Here is a 20,196-nt window from a genome sequence, read left to right as displayed (position 1 = left end):
GTAAATTCTAGGTTTTATCTCAATGCCTAGGATTTATCTCAATGCCAAAGGCCGAAATTGAATCATATTTAATATTAAAGAGTACTTCGGCGAACTTTTGCCCAACCACTTTCGCAAATCTAGGTTTATCATGTGAGGTCTGAGATTTACTGGTTTATCACAAAATGTATAATTTGAAGAAAAAAAAATTACAGCGTGAATTGTTACTTATTTATGTTGCTAAAAAAATTTTATTTCTCTTGCTTGAACAAGGCGATGTTTTTTTGTTTTTTTAAATATAATTAATTTTAATGATTTTTTTAAAATTATACATCTAATATATATATATATATATATATTTANTACTTATATATATATATATATATATATATATATTTCCCAATCCTTAGTGTTTTTTTTAAAGGTTTTTTAATTACTGTAGATTTACGTATCTTGATCTGTGGCAGAATAGTTGCCAAGCCTTGGTAGCTTCTGAGCAGCTGCCCGTGAGAATCTCAGTAAAAACATCACACAAAGGGACCAACTTGAAAGGTATACCTCATAGTCATAGGGCATATATCTAAATATTTTTTTAAAAGAAATTTAATTGTTATATTGTTAATTAACTCTTTAAATACTGTCATAAGCAAAGGGATCCATCAGAAGCTAGAATGTATTCCCAGTTTCAAAAGGTTTATTATGTTAACGGATAATTGAAATTTTATTGCAAATGAATCTCTGAATGTAAGGAAAAGTAAAATTTAAGTATTATTTCATTTGCAGAGGTTATTTAACCTACATATTATTTAACATACATTAGGTTTATTTAACATATTAATTCTTAAATACATGGTAAATAAATACCTTTGTAAATAAATCTATTTTCTGAGATGTAATTAAATTTACAAACCATTAAAATAATTTTTTAGAAGAAACTATAGAACATGCTAATGCATAAAATGAATATAAAAATGTTACTTTATTTTACATATTTATGCATTCAAAAATGTCTAATCTTTTTCACCAATATAATGTTTTCGAAATTAATGTTTTAACTAAATTTTTAACTGCTGTTACACTTTTTCTCTTTATTGTTTATTTTATTTTAATCCTTACTCAATAATGAGTTTATATGTTGTTGTATCAATGTTGCATTTTTATTTTTTAATATTTAAAAATTTTGTAGCAAAATGTCATCTATGAAGGAAATTGAAATTTCGAAGATTATTGATTCTCAAGTTACTTCTGGGAAAAAAATATTAGATGAAACTTCAATGAAAAAATTGAAAAATATATGCAAGTAAGTTGATATTTTTTGCTTCCTTTACCTTGTTTAAATCACTTAGTGCAGTTTTTCTAAATTTTTAGTGCCTCAAGAATCTTCAAATTAAAATTGAGCAATTAAGAAATCTCCCAAAAATATCTCTTTTTTGACATTATTCTCTTCTGAAGTAGTTTATTTTATTATTTTTTTAGGGTAAATTGATTTTCATATGCTGATTATGGGGAGAATAAACTTTTATCACTAATTTTTTTGCTACAAACTTTTATAAATAAATCCTATGGGATTTTAATGTTCAAGTTGCTACTATATCTTTAATAAGTTGTTGTTGTTAATTTACATCGCACTAGAGCTGCACAATGGGCTATTGGCGACAGTTTGGGAAGCATCCTAGAGGATGATCCGAAGACATGCCATCACAATTTTGATCCTCTGCGGAAGGGATGGCACCCCCGCTTTGGTAGTCCGACGACCTGCGCTCGAAGTTGAGCACTTTACTGTAGCGCAGTTTAACGAGGACCAGTACCGCACACCCTCGGTCCCTACGCAGACTGATCCAAGTGGTCCCCCACCCGCACACTGACCGTAGCCAGTGATGCTTGACTTCGGTGATCTGCTGGGAACCGTGTCTTAACGATCAGTCCACTGCGGGACTATATCTTTAATAAGTTACTTTTACAACATTTTTAGATATATATTTTAGATCTACACTGAAGTAATCTAAGAAGGACCACATTGTCTTTTTAGAATTATTAGGTATATGGTAATTTTCTGTCTTTATAGTATTCACTATCATTCACTGTTATGACATTAATTAAAAGCATTAATTGTTAGAATTTTTGTAATTTTGTTAATATTTGATATTAACAAATTCTAAATTCTATTCTTACTATCATATAAATTTGTTAACTTAGAAATGTAAACGAGGATTTGTTATGTCGGAAAAATGTGCAACATAGGGCAAATGTTTAGAAAATAGCTGCCAAGAAGTGGGTAATTGCCTTAAATTATCTATATACATACAGGGGAAAAATATTTCACAATTTCAGGATATTTCTTTGACAAAATAATCTTGAATGAAAAGAATTATTTGATTTTTTTAAAGTGATGCCACACAGGAATTGATCCACTTTCATGAAATTGTTATTTATGTAGCACTCTTTATTAAACTTTTCTTTTTATAAGGATTATTATTTTTACTATAAATTTTTTTCTCGCTATTTTTGTGATTAATAATGGTTACTTATCTAGGGTTATTTATTATTAATGGTTATTTATCTATAACTTTTTGTATATTGCTACTTGCCTAAAAATCTGGGTGCTTGATTGAATTTTTCTTTTTTTTTTGTGTATCTATGCTGTTTTTACCGCTACCTATAGGCAATATTATTTTTAAGAAGTAATTTACTTTACTGCTTTTATATTACCTTTGTTTATTTAAAAATATTTGAAATATAAGAAATCCAGTCATATATATATTAGTTTATTTTGCTTAAATCACATTCCTATGCTAAATTTTTAGTATTTATTTTAATTTCTTTTTTGTTGTAGGTCTTCTAATGAATATGTATATTTCACTTACAATGTATTAATGACTCAATTAAGAAAAGAACATTCAGAAATACGATACTCTGTGCTTTTGATAATTAATGAGCTCTTTCAAAGATCATCTCTCTTCCGAAAACTTCTTGAAAATGATTTAGAGGAATTTCTTGAATTGGTTGCAGAGAGTGATCCAGATCAGCCTCTTCCACTACCTCAAGTTAGTATTTGCTCTATATGTATTAGACCAGCTGTTCACAATTTTTTCAACTAAGGAATCTTAAATAATTATTCTTCTTCCGGTAGAAACCAGACTTCGTTATTAAAATAAATAAAGACAATTGTGTTCATATTAACTATTAAAAACTACTTTATTTAGACTTTTTTTATTTAATAAGGTGAATGAAATTTTTTATCGTTTTATCTTTAGCAATCTTAAATTAGGTTTTATGTTCAACATTTGTATTTGCTGGCTGTGAATCTAGTCTAGTTAAAAATTTGTTTTTATATTGCTGCAAAAAAAAAAATAATAAATAAAGAACTGTTATAAATGGTGAAAATGGTTATTAGGGAAACATATTCCTTTATTAAAGAATTCAGTTTTTTTTAATTTTTAATTTGAAAGGCACATTGTAAAATACCATTGTAATTTTTTAATAAATGCATGTTCATTTCCTAATTTTTACAATTGTTGTTAAAAATTATTTACTTTATTTTTTAAAAAAAATTCATTTCTCTCTTTTTAGCAAATTACTTAAAATATAATTTTATAAAGAAAATAAAAATAATAATTAAATAATGGATTATTGATTGGATCTAAATATAGTTATAGATTTAAAAAAAAATTAAATGAAAACTGTTTAAAAAAGTCTTAACTCTCGTGACCTCTTTAACTCTTTCACAGAATTCTAGGGTTCTATGGAACACCATTTGGGAACTACTGTATTAAACCACTTAATTTTGACAAAGCTTTGTACTGAACAAATTTTAATAGAAAAACTAGTATTGTTATTCTAAATTTCTATGTTTAAACATAATTAATTTTAAATCTTATAATAGGATTTTTATAACCAATTAAAATTATTTTTAAACAGTTTAAATGTCTAAAAAATGGCTAATTTTCCTATTGATTATATAATTATTAAGTACAAATGTTTCTATGTTATAGAAAAGTTGTTATTGAAAAATTAATTATCAACATTTATTAACTTTGCAAATGAATGGATTGATTTACATAAAAATCAATTAATTTAAAATTGCATGAATAATACAATTGCATAATAATTGCTTTTACTAATATTTATTTTTGATGATGTGCAATTCTCGCAATCTCCTTCTTTAAAATTGATTTATTAACATTAATGAGTTGAAATGCTTTGTAATTACAATTGAAAAAATAAAATTTCCTAACAGGCATGCAAAAAAAATTTAAATGCTTCATTTATTAAATATTTTATAGATTTAAACTAACAGTATTTATTATATACAGTAAAACCTCGCTACAACAATATTTTTGGGTCCAAATAAATATATTGTTGTAGAGGGATATATTGTTACATCGAGGGGCAACATACTTTGGGGACAAAATAGGATTTTTTAAAAATTTTAATGTTGTGTATGTATTAGCTATAAATGTATATATTTTATAAAAAATTAATTTTCAGAGTGTTATTTTATGGCTAAATATTAAAAACAATTGAAATAAAATAAGATCGCAAATACACCAGAAAATCGTTTTTATTGAAAATGGAAATTCGATATTTTTATTTGTTTATTCATTATTTTTTTTTTTTGACAATCAAGTCAACAAACAAAATATGCATTGAGAAATACGAAAACGATTTTTGTTTGTGAATGGTTACACCCAGGGCTACACCCACCCTCCATGGAAAAAATTCTTGTTCAGGTTTTAATGTGATGCTTGTGGTCATTTGTGATTCATTATCAGCTTTTAGCATGAAGGAAATTAAATCATAGAGGAATGTTATACATTTGGAAGCTCTATGGGTGGTCAGCAGTGAATCTTCTCTTGTCAGAAAAAAAATGAAAAAATGGCAAAAGATGATAAAATNCAACATATAATTCATATGCTAGTTTGTCAGGACCACGAAGCATAATAAAGGGAGTTATTTTGTGTATTGGATATCGTAATAGCGAGAGTTCACTGTATTTACATTTTTACATATAATTATTTATTATTTTGTAGTTTTATTAAAAATAAAAGTAAATGAAACTCGCTCAAAAAAACAAATACTATATTTTATAACTATCATAATCTCTATTATACGCTAGCAATTAATTGAAATTATGTTAAAAATTTAGGTAATTTTGAAAATTGAATTTATTTTAAACAAAAAGTCAAAATTTTGCAAAGGTAAGAAATTTTTTTTTTCCATTGAAGCTTTTTTCTTATTTTTTTACAAATTTGTTTGGTTTCCATTTTTAGGCTGCTGCTAAAGATTTGAAACTAAAAAGTATAGAATTCCTTCGAGCCTGGACTTCAAAGTTTGGTGAAAAATGTGTTAGATTGGAGTTAGCTCTTACCTATCTTCAAAAATGTCTGAAGGTACAATTGTAATTTTCATTGCTTCACTCATTTCTGTTGAATATTAGAAAATACATATATTGATATCTTTTTTAGATGGTATATTTAATAAAGATATTTTTTTGTTTGGCTAAAAAAATTATTTTTCACTCTTGGTTTTAGATTGATTTCTCTGATATGGAAGCCAGAAGTATTGCTGAAAGAGAAAGATTGCGTCGAGAACAAGAAAAACTAGAGAGAATTATGAATGAGAAAGTAAATAGAGTCAAGAATGAAATGCTGGGTGCTTATTTATTTTCATGTTCTAAATAATAATTATAAATAATATTATAAAGTGGGGTCATTAAAGAGTATAAATTGTAGTTTTGAAATTTATCTAATATTATTAGAATGGTTATAAATCCTTATGTATTTTCAGAAAATCATTGAAATTGGTGTAATTCTTTTCTAATAATTTTAATTGTCAAATTTGTGATCATTCATCTAATTCAAAGATTGCAAATTATTGTTTTGGTACTTATGTTTACTCCCCCTGGCAGAATTGTGGCGACATTATCGCAGAATGTTACAAAGTTTTTGTTGAAAGATTTTTAATTTGAGAAGGGAAAAATTTTGGTTTTTCTTTCTATATTATTTCTCGGAAAGTTTTTATTTTTCAAAGATGATTTTCTTGCTCATCAGAGAGAAATGAAATTATCATGATTTTTCTATTCTCATTTGAGATTTAAAAGAAGAAAAAAAATTCTGTAATGACTGGCTTCAGTTAGAATTTCAAAATAATAATCAAAAATTAAAAATTCATATAATTGTGATAGTTTATAGCATTGATGTTCTTTCTTATATTAACTCTATATTTTACAATCACTTATTTGGGTATCTCTTTTTTTAAAGAGTCCTATTCGCGTGATTCGTGATAGTTATTTTGTGAGTTACAGCACGAGTTTCACGATTTTTGTATTTATGTAAAAATTTTAATTTACGTTCGTTTAATTTATTTAAGAATTTTAATTTGAATTATGATTTACAAAATTTGAAAGAGGAAATAATCAGTGCATTTTTCAGCCTACAAAATGCTAGAATATCGTATATAATATTCAATTTTAATTGTCAGAGTAATATTTATAACTATTAAATAAATATTACTTTGACAATTAAAATTTTTTATATATTTTTATTCTATACTTTCTACTGTAAACAAAATATTTCTGCTACTTTAAATTAGTATTGTTATAATTTAAAGTATCTTAAAGCAAAATATTAGCGCTAAAGAAGTTTGTCACAGAAAGCCCGAAAAAATTGTGCTGCAGTGTGGATTATTGTTTGTCGATATAGGTATTATTTTAATTTGTATTATAAACAGATAAACATCTTAACGATTAAGTTTTTTTCAAGGATTTCCCAACTAAAATGATTTTTTCATCTGAAACTTTCATTGCATATAAACATGAAAAGTCTAAATTTATTTATTTTATGTATGAAAATTATTTGATTTTTGAACTTTTTTTTTTCTTCTAATTTTTTTAATATTTTTATTTATTTATTTGAAACTAAATCTTAAGCAATTTTGATATCTATATATTGTCATTTAATAGTATATAAAGAATTTACTTTTCATTGCCAGGGATAAGTTTTATATTTAAAAAAAAGAAAAGCAAATATTTTATTCATTCATGTTTAAGAAATAAAATATTTGTAAATGATAATTTTTATGAAAGTCATTAAACTTATGCTTAAAAAAATGGTTTTAGCTGTTGATGTCTTTTTTTAAGGTAACTCAATATCTAATAATGTTGAAATATTTCCCTAAATTCAAATTTTTCTCATAGGTATAATTGGTAACATAGATTGGTAATAATTTAGGGTCAATATCCTGAAACAATGTTACATAAAAATTTGTCGGTTATTTTGTAATAAATAGGTTGTTTTATTCATAATTCTAAACTTTTCTTTATTTAGTTTATAATTAAGCATACTACTAGTCCACTTTTTTAAACATTATTATTATTTTAGAAATTTCAGATGAAATCTCGAATACAGCTTTACAAATGGAAAATTGTTTCAAATTGCTAATTCCTCACCCTACTGAGTTCTTTTCCCTTGATGATTTCTCTACAACTGAAGAACAAAATACAGATCACTCTGGAAAAGAAAATCAAGCAGAAAATCCCGATATCCAATCTGATTCAAATAAAAATTTAAAAATAAAAACAAATGATGATGCATTGAGGCATCATGGCCTACATAGTATGAGGGATACCATTACGATTGAACTTAAAGAAAGTAAGCATATATTTTTTATGCTCTATGTACATTAAGTAAAGTAAGTTGCCCAAAGTTTCATTGCAGCTGTTATTTATTGTTTTAGTTGACAAATATATTCATTTATGCTTTACACACATTGAAAAAATGCATTACATTTCTCCCTATTGGCGACTTTTGTTATTAACCGATTTTTTTTTTTTTACAAGTAGAAGTCAGGAGTGTAGCGAAAAAATTTTCTTAGAGGTGATTGCCAAATTATTAATTCCTATACAGTATATATAACATATGTATCCATATGCATATCATATATGGTATATACTATATTTAATATACTATATATCATATACATATCATGTACAGAATACAGTAGCTATTGCATATATATAGTTATTCATATATATAATTGCTTGATTTAACAGAATGTGTGAGAATAATTTTATAACCGTCGTTGACCGGCAGAACTAATTTTTTGGGTTTACAACTACTAATTTCAACCCCATAGCTTTGTAATTTTGAACCCAATTCAGAAGACAAGGGAACTCGTGAATCAAGTATTGGCAGAAATTTGCCTTCGTGGAGGGCGTTTTAGCGGAGCTAATATGCATTTGCTTTGCATGGATATGAAAACCTCCTACAGTTAGCCTGACAGCAAGGGGACTCTAGCCCATAATCCGTCTACCACTGAGGATATTTTATGTCAGCACTGTGGTCGTGTAAGCCGGATGCAGAATTCGTATCAACTAGCCATCACTGGAATTCGAACCAGGTTCACCTCATTGGAAGGCGAACACTTTATATCTTGAACCATCGCAACTTAATGTGTGAGAATAGGAAAATTCCAAGTATGGGAGATACTTGAGCATTAAAAATCTAGGTTTTTAATATTATGTTATTTTTTGCAAGGGGGGTGAAATACCTTGTTGTAATACAAACAAAAAAATTATTGCAAAGGATAAAAGTGTAAAAATTATAAAAGTTTTCTCTAAAAATTATTGAAAAAGGTTCTTTCTGAAATAAAAGTTTGTACATAATTGAATTAAATTAAAGGAGAGAAGGGAATATTTATCAAGAATTTAACTGTATTTTGCAGCGTATTTTTGAATATTGCAGTTCATCTTTAGAAACAAAAAAAATCAATTTCCAAAAATTCTGGTTACTTGAGCTTTCTGGTCAATCAAATTCCAGATAGTTGGGCTTTTACTGTATCTATATTGCATTGTCAAATTTTCATATTCTTCTTTCTACCCTTTTATAAGAATAATGTCACAAGATTCTATTGTGTCTTTTTTTTCTTCCTTCAAATATAGTTACGTTTATCTCAATTTTTGAGATGCACTGAGCTTCTGTTAACTATAAAAAATAATTTATCAATACAAATACTTTATTTTTAAGTTATGACCATTTTTTTCAAAAACATTCTGTGGTTTCCAACTTTGTATGGCAATTTGAAAAACTGCTGATCAGTTCCAAAGATGGAAAAGATGTAACAAGTTATTTCCAATCAATCAATATTTTATGTGTTAAAAGTTCTGTTATTCAAAAGGTTATAAAATGAAAATTCTACTGTACAGTTCACAAAATAAAAGACAAACACCACCTGAATAACTTTTGATCTAATGAGAAAATTTTCAAATCGTAAAAGGCAATTTTAATTTTTTGAAGGGTTGAATTTAAATATGTTAATTAATTTGTGCAGGCAATATTTTTAGTTTATCACACAATTCATCAAACATAGAAGCATACTTTCTCTGAATAAGCTCCTTTATTTGAAAGATTTGTATACTGAATATTCAAAATGTGGGCATTTTCCATAATATAGAAAATATAGTAGTTTCACTTTTTGCATAGTTGGTCATACTTTCCGTACTATTTAAGAGAATCGAAAAATGTTTTATCCACAATCATGAAACAAATTTACCCTAAAAGAGCTAGTGCCATGTGCAAGAGTTCTTTAATTCTTTTAAATAGTGTCAGAGATATTTCTGAATACAAGATGAGTGAAATTAACATTAAATGTCTCAAAATTTCGACCCTTATCATGACTGAACTATTGGGTCCATATTTTCCAGAATGCAGCTACCCTCCATATTTTGAAGGTCAGGAATCCAAATGTGCCGAATATAAGGTATGTTTATTATTTATCTTAAAAACCATGTGTTTTTGTGTCTGAATTGATAAAATATTGTTTGCACAAATTAATTAACATATTTAGGGTCAACCTTTTGGACCAAAAAGATTGCATCTTAGTATGAAAAAGTCCTATGATTAGATTAAAAGTTATTCCGGTGTTGCTCACTGTACGTTGTAGCCCATTGTATTGTACAGATTTCAATTGAATGTTTTACATCATGTTTTTTTTTTCGATTTTTTTTCGACCTTTATTTTTCAATACAAACCTGCATGTATGCTTATTATTTTGACTAATTAAATTATTTGTCACAGGTTCTGAACTCGCTGTTAAAGTAAATGAAGATAACCAGCCTATTGTTGAAAATTTGGAAGATTTGTATAAGGAAATGAGCACACGGTTTTTTCCAGCAGTTAAACGGTGGTTAAAAGTAGGCTTCATTAATTTTTATTCCTTTAAAATATTAATTTTTTTATTCATACGAAATTCAAATGTTTTTAACAAATATTTTTCAAGTGTTTTTTTGAATATATATCAAAATTATTGCAATTCAATTATTCTTGCTTTTAAATGTGTAGATATTCCATTTAAATGTGAATGTTAAGCATTAATGATGTTTGTTAGTTTCATTATTACCAATTCTCTTTTCTATTTTTTCATTATTTGTAAATATGGACAGCTATCATATTCTGAGCAGTTATTGTGGCCAGCTATTATTTATCAGACAGTTTTCTAAGAAGTTATTACATTAAATACTGTTGTGAGCTGCATCCAAAAGCAAAAAGAGTGGTAGTAAAACTACTCAATTTTTGTTATTACATTAAATACTGTTGTGTATTTAATGTAATGGTTTAGTTATTGCATTAAATACTGTTGTGAGCTGCATCCAAAAGCAAAAAGAGTGGTAATAAAATTACTTAATTTTTGTTATTACACTAAAGACTGTTGTGTATTTAATGTAATGATTTATTTATTACATTAAATACTGTTGTGAGCTGCATCCAAAAGCAAAAAAAAAGTGGTAGTAAAACTACTTAATTGTTTTCTTCTCAAGTTACAAAAAATATTCTTAACTACCACAGCATGTTTAGAATGACTCGGACTGTATATCTAACTCTAAAACTGGATGTCTACAATTTTAAAAATTAACTGTTTACTTAAATTCTTATTTTTACAATATTTTTGTAAGAAAATAAATACCACTTTATTATTTGTTGGTGGAGCCCTGTATTATGTAGAGTTATTCTTTTTCAATAATTTATACAATTTATTATTTTTCGCGTCTTAGAAAATACCAATTTTACGAAGTTTTGCACTAAGACAGAGTGTGTAATTGGGATGGTTGATATATCTATTTTATCTTTGTTGTCTTTTTATTTATGTATTAACATTTAAGACTGGTGCCTTCCTATGTTACAAAGCTTGTAAAGATAACTTTTACTTGTCATTTTGTATTCTTAATATAATAGGCTTTTACTGAACATTTGTCATTTCAAATTGAGATAATTTGTGTTGTTTTTATCTTACATTCAGATCCTTACAAAAGGAAATAATTGTACAGATACTTTGAAGAAAGCCATTGACTTAAAGCAACTCATAGAGTCAGTTTTTGAAAAATACAAGGAGCTTAAAATAAAAAGTGGTTTCTGTGATGGTATGGTTTTTTATCTTATTTTTTCTGAAAATATTGGAAATTTTTTATTTTGGTATTACTAACTAAATCTGACTCAAAAGAAAAAAACATATGACATTTGATATTCATTAGAGGAAACAACTGCAAAAAAAGAAATAGCATTTTGCAAACCTTCAAAAAAAAATGTATTTCATTTTTTTCTTAGGCGATGATGACTTGGATGATGAAGATGATGATTTTATTGAAGTGAAAGAAAAGGAGGGATATGAGGCCAAAGCAGTTGCTGAAAGCTGTACACCAGGTTAATGATTTTTTACTTGTTTATTTAAATGTATTTTTTTATTTTAAATTTTAACTAAATTTTTTGGTTTTATTGTATAATTCTTTTCATTCTTGTTATTTTTTATGGTTGAAATTGTAATTTCGATTAAATCATTTTTGTATTGCACTAATTTTTTAAAGTCATTGTTGATGCAGTTAATATATTTTTCCCAGTTTGAAATATTGTGTGATATCGACTATTTGTGTATGTGAATAATATTTTTAATAACATAAAGTTCTAGCACGTTTTTTTTCATTTTCAATTTTAAAGTTTCTTCACTAATAGTGGATATTTTTTATTAGTTTTTAAGAATTTATGTATTTTTCTATTTTGAAATTTCATATTCAAAGAAAGTCGTAAGTTATTTTAACTGTGATGATTTTTTTTCTTTGAGATGTTATAATTATAAAAAAAATTGTTGCAAATAATATTTGATTATAAATTTTGTACTAATACAAACAGCACTTTTTAAAGCTTGAAGTCTAAACATTATTTTTTATGGTGGAAGCATAAGCATTATTTTTTATGGTGGAGAGGAAGCATGTGACCGAGGGAACTCTGATGTTTTGGAGGAAGAGAAATGAGGAAATATAAGAAAGCTCTTGTGCTCTACTTCTATTTCAGCTTTATGATAAATATGCATAAAATTTAAAAAAAAGAAGAAAAAAAACTGAAAATTGTTAGTCTGTTTATATGTTTTAATGCATCATGGTCATAATATTATTTAGCATCACTTTCTCAACCTTCATGTTCCAAAACACTGACTGAAGCTGAAATGGCATCCAAGTGGAATCTTACTCATTCTAAAGAGGATGTTAAAGACCCGACGTCTGCTGCATCAACCCTCATGAAGCTATCTAGAAAACATGATGTTTCTCAGGAGAAAGAGTGAGATAGCTTTCTTCCTGTTAATAATATTTTGCTTATGCCTGCTTTTTCATTGTGGTTAGAAAAACTAATATGCTTTGGTTTATTTAGTTCCTCTATTTGCGTTTCAACAAAACCTGCGGACAAAAAGAGGAGAAAGGATGAATTGCTAGAAAAAGCTCCGGTTTTACCATATGATATTGACTTATACCACTGGGAAGAAGAGAAGCTGGATGCACCAGAACAAATAAAGTAAATATATAAATGACAGATTGTAAATTATTTGCACAAAATATAAACTAGTTTTAGAGTTTTATCTTGTACAAAAATTCATTTGTTTTTCTTAATAATGATTCATATTTGTGGTTATTCTTTAAAGTCAGTATTTATTCCTGCTTTAACAAGTTTTTTTTATGCCAAAAAGTATTTTATTCAAGTATTAGTTGAACAATATGGAGTCATATAGATACAAAGTTCTTGTCTAGATGATATAACAAGTTGCTTATAAATCATGTGTTGTATTTTAAAGCAGTTATTAATGACATATTAATAACATTTGATCAATTTATACACATTATAGACCAAGATCAGTTCCCACAATTTTATTTAATAACATTTTTAGTTTGTTTACTAAACTTTGAGTTTATGAAAATGTGTTACATCTGTTAATAAAGTATGCTTTTAAATTTACTTCTGTTATAAAATAATGACGATTTAAATCTGCTGTAAGTGACTAATTAATTAACAACTATATTTTTTAATTTACTGAATATTTTATTCTTACACTGAATATAAATTCATATTAGAATCACAAACAAACAGTATGCAAAAGATTCTAAAAAAATACTCATAATTTAAATAATAATATTTAATTTACATGTGTCTAGATTTAAATGCTTATTAAACGCTTATTATTGTGCTTATTAACTATAACTTGTAAAAGTCTGCAACCAGTTTTCAATTTTTAAAAAGTAGTAGTACTTTGTGAGTAAATTAGTTTGTAGATTCTTTGAACATATCTATAATATTCATACATTCAGTTTCTTCCTTAATTTTTATTTTGATTGGTATGTTGTTCATCAATATTTCTTTGTCAGTTTCTTTTTTGATACACATAATGTTACATTTATCTAGATATTTTTAAAACTGCTATCATACAGCATTCTTTCCTTTGCTTCTATATTTTATTTGCTTTCATTTATCCTGCTTAGTTATTTGATTGCAAAATTGTCTCTTAGTTGTAAATTTTTTGCACTCAAATGTGAATTTTTACACAATTAATTGAAAATGTTTGGATGCTCATTAAATGAAATATGTTTTAACATTGTTCTTATGAGAATCTAATTTTTTTTGTAAGAGAAAAATTACCCAAATATAAGCAAGCTATTTCTGTGTTGCAATAATTATATATGAAAAAAATGGACACCATTTAAGAGAAAAATTAATGCAAGTAAAATAGGCACATGTTTTGGTACTTCATTGAGTATCATTAATGCTATTCTTATGCATTGTTCTGCTACTTTATTTAAGGAAACAATAATTTCATTGTTTGAAAAAAATTGTCTACAGTTTTATTGACAATGTTGTGACTTTTTAACATATTTAAATATCTTATTAATATTTTTTCACATTTCAAATTTTTTCTAAATATTTGACTTATTATTTGTTTAGAATTCTCTTCTTACAATTAAATAAATATTCACAAACGAGTTTCAAATTCAAAATTTTATAAAAATTCATTCATAGCTTATATCTTTATCTATTTAACCTTCTGTATTTTTTTTAAAATGCTGCCATTATAAGAAAAAACTTTCATTGTATGTAATTAAACTTTTATGTTTGACTTTGATGAATTTTTAAGGTATGACCTTGACAAGTTTTGGTTGACTAAAGATGATCAAGAAGAAAATGAAGCTCTCAGAGAGGTTAAAATTTTTTAGTTATTATTTTATTTATTTTATGCTATCTAATAGTAAAAGAGAGTTGCACATGCATTAAAAGGGAAAAGAAACCTGTTATAGGCATACATATTCCAGGGCATGAAATTTCAATTATAAAAATAATATCCAGATCAAAATTTTTGCTTGCCATCATTCTACTAAAAGAACTTCGAACTAAAAGAGCTTGTAAATACAAACACACGCATCTCGGGTCTAATCAATATATACCTAGATCAAACGTTGCTCTTTCAAATCAAAATATGGTAATTTTATTTGTAACACTGCTTTTTACAAAATGCTCACCAGTCCTAAATATTCAATTGCTAATGACGAGAACCTTCAATATTGTATTATGCAAGTAAGTTACTGTTTCACTGAAAGCACTAAAATTAGTTTATACAACTGAAAATTTAAACATTTTTAAATATAGAACCTGTTTTTAAACAATTTATATATTTTGTGGAAGAATTTTGAATTGGTATTAATTTTATGTTATGTTAAAAACAGGCTCAAATCGCAAGCATGAGAACTAGAAAAATAGATTTCAGTGGAAAATTTGAACCTGTTAAATTTGCTTGCCGAGCTCCTTTACCTAGTGGAAAATTATGTCCTAGGAAAGACAGAGTTAAGGTAAGTAATTTTAGATTGTTATTTTGTTCGTCACTTTTTCATTTTGTTGGTTTAATACAGTACTTGTAGGCTTGTTAAATAAAGTTGTGTAAAATACAGGTTTCGTAGTTGCCCTTATATTCCTGTTTTTCCCGATAAAAAATATTTTGACCTTATTGGTTTTGATTTTTAGCTTTTTGCTTTGATATTCCTGATTTTTGTGTGTATTCAGACCATCCCATTTTCTGCAAAGGCAACTTTGGAATTTATACAACCAATTTAAAGAATCTTAAGATTTGGATTAATCCAACATTTTTTTAAACTTTAATTGATAATGCTAGTAAAAATAGCAAAAATTTAATACTTCAAACTTAGGAACTGTTCACTAATTACAAACACGTACTTAGTTTAGACATATAGCCTTACTCACAGAATTCATTTTTGATTAATTTGATTAATTACATTTGATTAATTCAAGAGTCGTATGCTTATTATTTTCTGCAAATGTAGTAACAAATGGAGTATTTTATTTTCAGCATTATTGATTTGTTTTTTTCATCTTATATTAAAATGAATTTATAACAATACACATTGTAGTAATTGTATCTTAGAATTTTTAAATGGTTAATTGAGGGACCATCTGTTAAATTACTTTCATGCAAAAAAGTAAAGCGGTATATTGACTGTGTTTCTGTTTTGAAATTATTGAAACCTTACTATGAAATTATTTGATAAAAGATGTTTTGAATGTAATTACAAACTATAATTAAATATTGGTATGAAGGAATATTATCGAATTAATATTGGTTATTTTTTAATGCATTGATTGAAACTATTATAAGTTATTCTGTATTGATAAAGTTACGCTGGAAACTGTTAGAAGTTTTAATTACCCAGTACAAAGCCTGAAAATATTTTTTTTTCTTGTAGAATTAGCCAGTGTGAAATGAAATTGAAATAGTAAAACTGTTATATATTTATTTATTTTTTTGAATTATAAAACCAGTATTTTTTCTGTTTTGTTATGATACAAATTTTATAACACTAATAGGCATTTAAAAAAAGTAAAAAAAATTTTCTAATAAGTTTTTCTAATTTGTTTTTTCAAGTCAATACTTTTACTAAATTTAAGTTATTCTGCAAGTTATTATTGGTTCCTTTTTGGCAGACAAGTTCTATTTGATAAAATTGTTGATTGAATTAAAAATATACCTGTTGGGAAAAACTTTTAATGTTAGTTATAAACTTTTAAATCTTACTCTATCCACTATATAATGAATCGTTTTGAAGATATGAATGTTTACTTTTAAAGTTTTGTTTTTCTAAAAATATTATAAATATTGAACTTTATTTTTTTATCCTAAAGCAGGACAAATTACGATAAAATTTTTGATATGTTTGATATTGTTTCAAATTATTTTTTACAGATCTCGAAATTTACACTGGTGTGTTTGTCCAGGCCCATAAAATTTGACTGAGACCACCTTTAAATAATGATCAGTGGTCCCCAGAATTAGCAATTAGATGAAAGGGATAGGAGGCTATTTTGAGTTTATTTTTTTTTATTTGTATTTTGTCAAAAAATATTAGTTTTCATCATAAGTGTGAATATTACATATACTCTGTATAGAAATTTTTTTAATTTAAATTTAGTTTATTAACTTTTTTTAAAAATAAAGTAATTTCATAGAGACGTGTAAATAAATCAGAGAAAATGTAAATGGACCAGTTATATCTTTTAGTTACTGACTCCTTGTTTAACCGACTGAAGTTTCTCAATTTCTATCCCTGTTTTATAAACTTTTTAAAATCAAACTTTAAAGTATCAAACAATAAACATGAAAAAAGTCAATAATCACACATTTTTTGTAACATGTTTAAAATTTAATAATTATATATTCATACTTTATTAGTATCACATTGATTGTAAAAAGTATTTTGATTTCTCTATGTTTATAAGTCAGTCTTACTCAGGGAAAATTCTAAAATATATTTCTTTGTCAGTGTCCTTTCCATGGTATCATTGTTAAACGGGATGCTGATGGAAAACCAATTGACTCTCCTGATAGCACACCAGGGCCAAGTACTAGTACGGCACCTAAAGGTAACGAAATTGTATTTAATTTTTAATGAATAATATAAATGCTTCTTTAAACCAGAGCTCTCTCTATGTATTCAAGACACACTGAAACTAATTCAGAAATATAAATTCAATAAAATTTTAATTGATTATGCAGATGTATATTAACAGAATATTAATTATGCTTTCATTCTCAGCTCAAGTAGCATAAGGGTGAAATATTTATGAGCATATATTAGTCTGGGATAAAGGAATAACGATTTTATTCAAAATCATTTTATAGTATGGTATTAATTATTCAGATTTAAGATTTGAAAACACTATTTGAGTCAATGCAATATTTCTTGGCATTTTTTCAAATTTATCAGTAAAGTTATTCAAAATGTCCAAAAGATTATAAATTAATTTATGCTCATCTGTTTTTGATCTGATAATAGAGGCAAAGGTCCATGGGTGATATACCAACATTTTTTGCAATAAAAACTCGAAGGTCTCTCTTTGCTTCCTAATTATTTTTGAAAATTAATTTCGATTTTTTGTGATAAGATCTGTTGTTGTTCTTCTACTGGTAATGTTAATATTTTCAATTTTATTTCAGTTCCTGATTGGCAAGATCCTAGTTTGCTCAAAGATATTGAAGCTGCTACTGGTGTCAACTTGAAAATTCCACAAAAGAAAGCAAGAGGGAAAAAGAAAGAATGTGGCTTAACAAATATTAAGAAGAAAAATAATAATGTTAGAGAAAGATTATCAAAGAAAGTCGTAAAAGGGTAATTTATGTATTTTGCATTAAAAAAAATAATGATAATAAATAAATAAATAAATAATTCTTTTCGTATGATAATGTAAAAGGCTAATTTTTAAATGAAATTAAAGTGATATATTATCAATTTTCTTTTACATTTTTATTAAAAAGAGAGAAATTTCTTTAGTAGTGACAAGAACTTTTAAAAGAAATTATGAAAGTAAACTATTGTTAATTCACCATTATTATTCTTAAAGAAAAAGTTTTCTTTTAGTTAAAAGCTTTAAAAAATTTTCTTTTAAGGAGTGGAAGCACAAATAATGTTTCAATATCAAGGAAATAATGTTTTTATTTTATAATAAGAAGTTGTGCGTAATTTATATTGATTTATTTCAAATGACACAAAAAATTACACTTTTTTTTAATTTGAACTTATGCTTCTGTTTTTATGGAGCAAGTTTACACTTTTTCAAGCTTTGCAGAAATCTTTGTTTTCAACAAAATTAATGGATAAATTCAATTGAATCTGCCTTACTTGATATTGACTCTTAATTCCTCTCAACAAATGAGACTTCACTGATTCCGTAGTCTACATAAATTAGGACTATGAAATATTCACTTTCAAATTTAGAAGTGTGAAATAAAATAAGCTGTCATATTTCTTGTGCTGTTAAGCTGACATTAAAGTTAAATTAATTTCTCCATCATCTTCCAGTTTTCATGTTTGTTGACTATAAACTATGAATGCTCATGGGCGGGACTTGGACTTCAAAGAGCTTATAAGAGATTAACTTATTATATACAACTTTTTCCATGTTCAATAGTCAAACTCTTGAGGAGGATAATTTAAATTACTATACAATAGCATCTTTTTATCAGCAAAAAAAAGCTCTAAGTTTGAATATTTTAAAATAATGAATATTTAGATAAAATGGAATTAAAATATGCACTCAGGCCCTAATTAATCTAATTTCTAAATATATTTAAGCTTTAAAATTTATCAATTATATTAGAGGGAAAAAAAGTATTTCAGGTGCTTATAATTTGATGAGATTAGTGTTTAAATTACTTTTTTTTCTTTTTGACTTTTTTTGCTATGAAATATATTTACTACAAAAGTAAACACTAGTTCAATAATATAGTTTTTTTTTTCTTTTTCCCTGATAGATTATATTTTACAGTATGAAAATATTGATAAAAACTAATTTACAACAAAATACTTTCTTATTTTGTAATATTAATTATAAAGTGGAAATTTAATTTTAATGTAAAACAATGAAATTTAATTTAAACTTTAAATTAATATAATGATTAGTATATAATTAATATAAAGTATGCTCTTCCATATTTAATTTTATTTGAAACAATGTTGTTTAAATGCTGCCAAAAATATTTTTTTTAACTTTTTTTTACAGTATTATTTTTTTTTATCTCATTTAAATGTTTGCTTTTAACTTCTTTTCAAATTTTAAAAAATATATATATAACTATTGAATACATATTAATAATTACTGCAAATTGAAACATTTTTGATATCTTATAATTCGTCTATTTTTCCAATAGGTCTCATTACAACTGTATAACATTTGTGAATAAACTAACTAGCATATATTTTCAAATGCAATTAAAATCCCATTATTGTTAATTGGAAGTTTGGTAGTAATAAGTTATTATGGTTTAAATTTATGAATATAATTTCTAATTTTTATTTATTAAATTAAACTTTATTTTTATGATAAAGTTTACATTTAATATTCTTGTAAAGATATATGCACCCAGCCATTGAGATTTTCTAGTTCATGATAAAATAAATGTTTCTCTTTTATGTAGGTATAAGCATTATGCAAGTAAGCTGGATGAAATGGATAGAAAAAGGTTCAATGACAAATTTGGAGACCAATGGAATTACTACTAATTATTGTATTACATGTTTTGATTGTGAATGGAACAATAAATTTTTATATCTTGTATTTTATCTATTTATATTGTACATAATAAAAAAAAGTTGTACATATGTATTTTAAAAACAATTTTATTGAATAAACGTTTTAAAGTTATTTTTGTGTTTTTATTCTAATTATTAATTTCTAAGCCTAAAATCTAAATAGGATAATCATTACCTATATCTGAAGCATCAACAAATATGCCTAAGCATTTTATCATTTATTTTTCATAATTTATTTATCTTTTTCTTATTTTTTTTTTATTATTTTTTTATTTTAATAATAATACAAACATTTTATAATAATAATAATAATGTGT

General features: G+C 25.6%; 1 protein-coding gene across 7 annotated transcripts in view; it reads left to right on the top strand.

Moving 5' to 3' along the window:
* LOC107455110 (UV-stimulated scaffold protein A) overlaps positions 1-19,991 on the top strand; it is a 29,524-nt gene extending 9,533 nt beyond the window's left edge. For 3 of the 7 annotated variants that reach the window (XM_071183360.1, XM_043040185.1, XM_043040188.2), the window contains exons 2-17: positions 422-531; positions 1,166-1,279; positions 2,813-3,023; positions 5,250-5,369; positions 5,511-5,631; positions 7,359-7,628; positions 10,053-10,168; positions 11,272-11,392; positions 11,577-11,672; positions 12,422-12,581; positions 12,672-12,812; positions 14,422-14,485; positions 15,008-15,130; positions 17,114-17,213; positions 17,788-17,959; positions 19,765-19,991. In XM_071183360.1, coding sequence (XP_071039461.1) covers positions 1,170-1,279; positions 2,813-3,023; positions 5,250-5,369; positions 5,511-5,631; positions 7,359-7,628; positions 10,053-10,168; positions 11,272-11,392; positions 11,577-11,672; positions 12,422-12,581; positions 12,672-12,812; positions 14,422-14,485; positions 15,008-15,130; positions 17,114-17,213; positions 17,788-17,959; positions 19,765-19,849 — 2,010 coding nt within the window. In that variant the 5' untranslated portion in view covers positions 422-531; positions 1,166-1,169 and the 3' untranslated portion in view covers positions 19,850-19,991. Of the gene's footprint in view, positions 1-77; positions 138-421; positions 532-1,165; positions 1,280-2,812; positions 3,024-5,249; positions 5,370-5,510; positions 5,632-7,358; positions 7,629-10,052; positions 10,169-11,271; positions 11,393-11,576; positions 11,673-12,421; positions 12,582-12,671; positions 12,813-14,421; positions 14,486-15,007; positions 15,131-17,113; positions 17,214-17,787; positions 17,960-19,764 lie in introns of those variants that run through there. The other 4 variants (XM_016072560.2, XM_071183371.1, XM_043040189.2 and 1 more) reach the window with 3 other exon arrangements.
* Positions 19,992-20,196: the final 205 nt, after the last annotated feature.

This window comes from Parasteatoda tepidariorum, chromosome 1 (assembly GCF_043381705.1).
Source record: "Parasteatoda tepidariorum isolate YZ-2023 chromosome 1, CAS_Ptep_4.0, whole genome shotgun sequence".
Classification (NCBI taxonomy): Eukaryota; Metazoa; Arthropoda; class Arachnida; order Araneae; family Theridiidae; genus Parasteatoda; species Parasteatoda tepidariorum.
The sequence above is the reverse complement of the archived record's forward strand: the minus strand, read 5'-3'. Positions and strand labels throughout refer to the sequence as shown.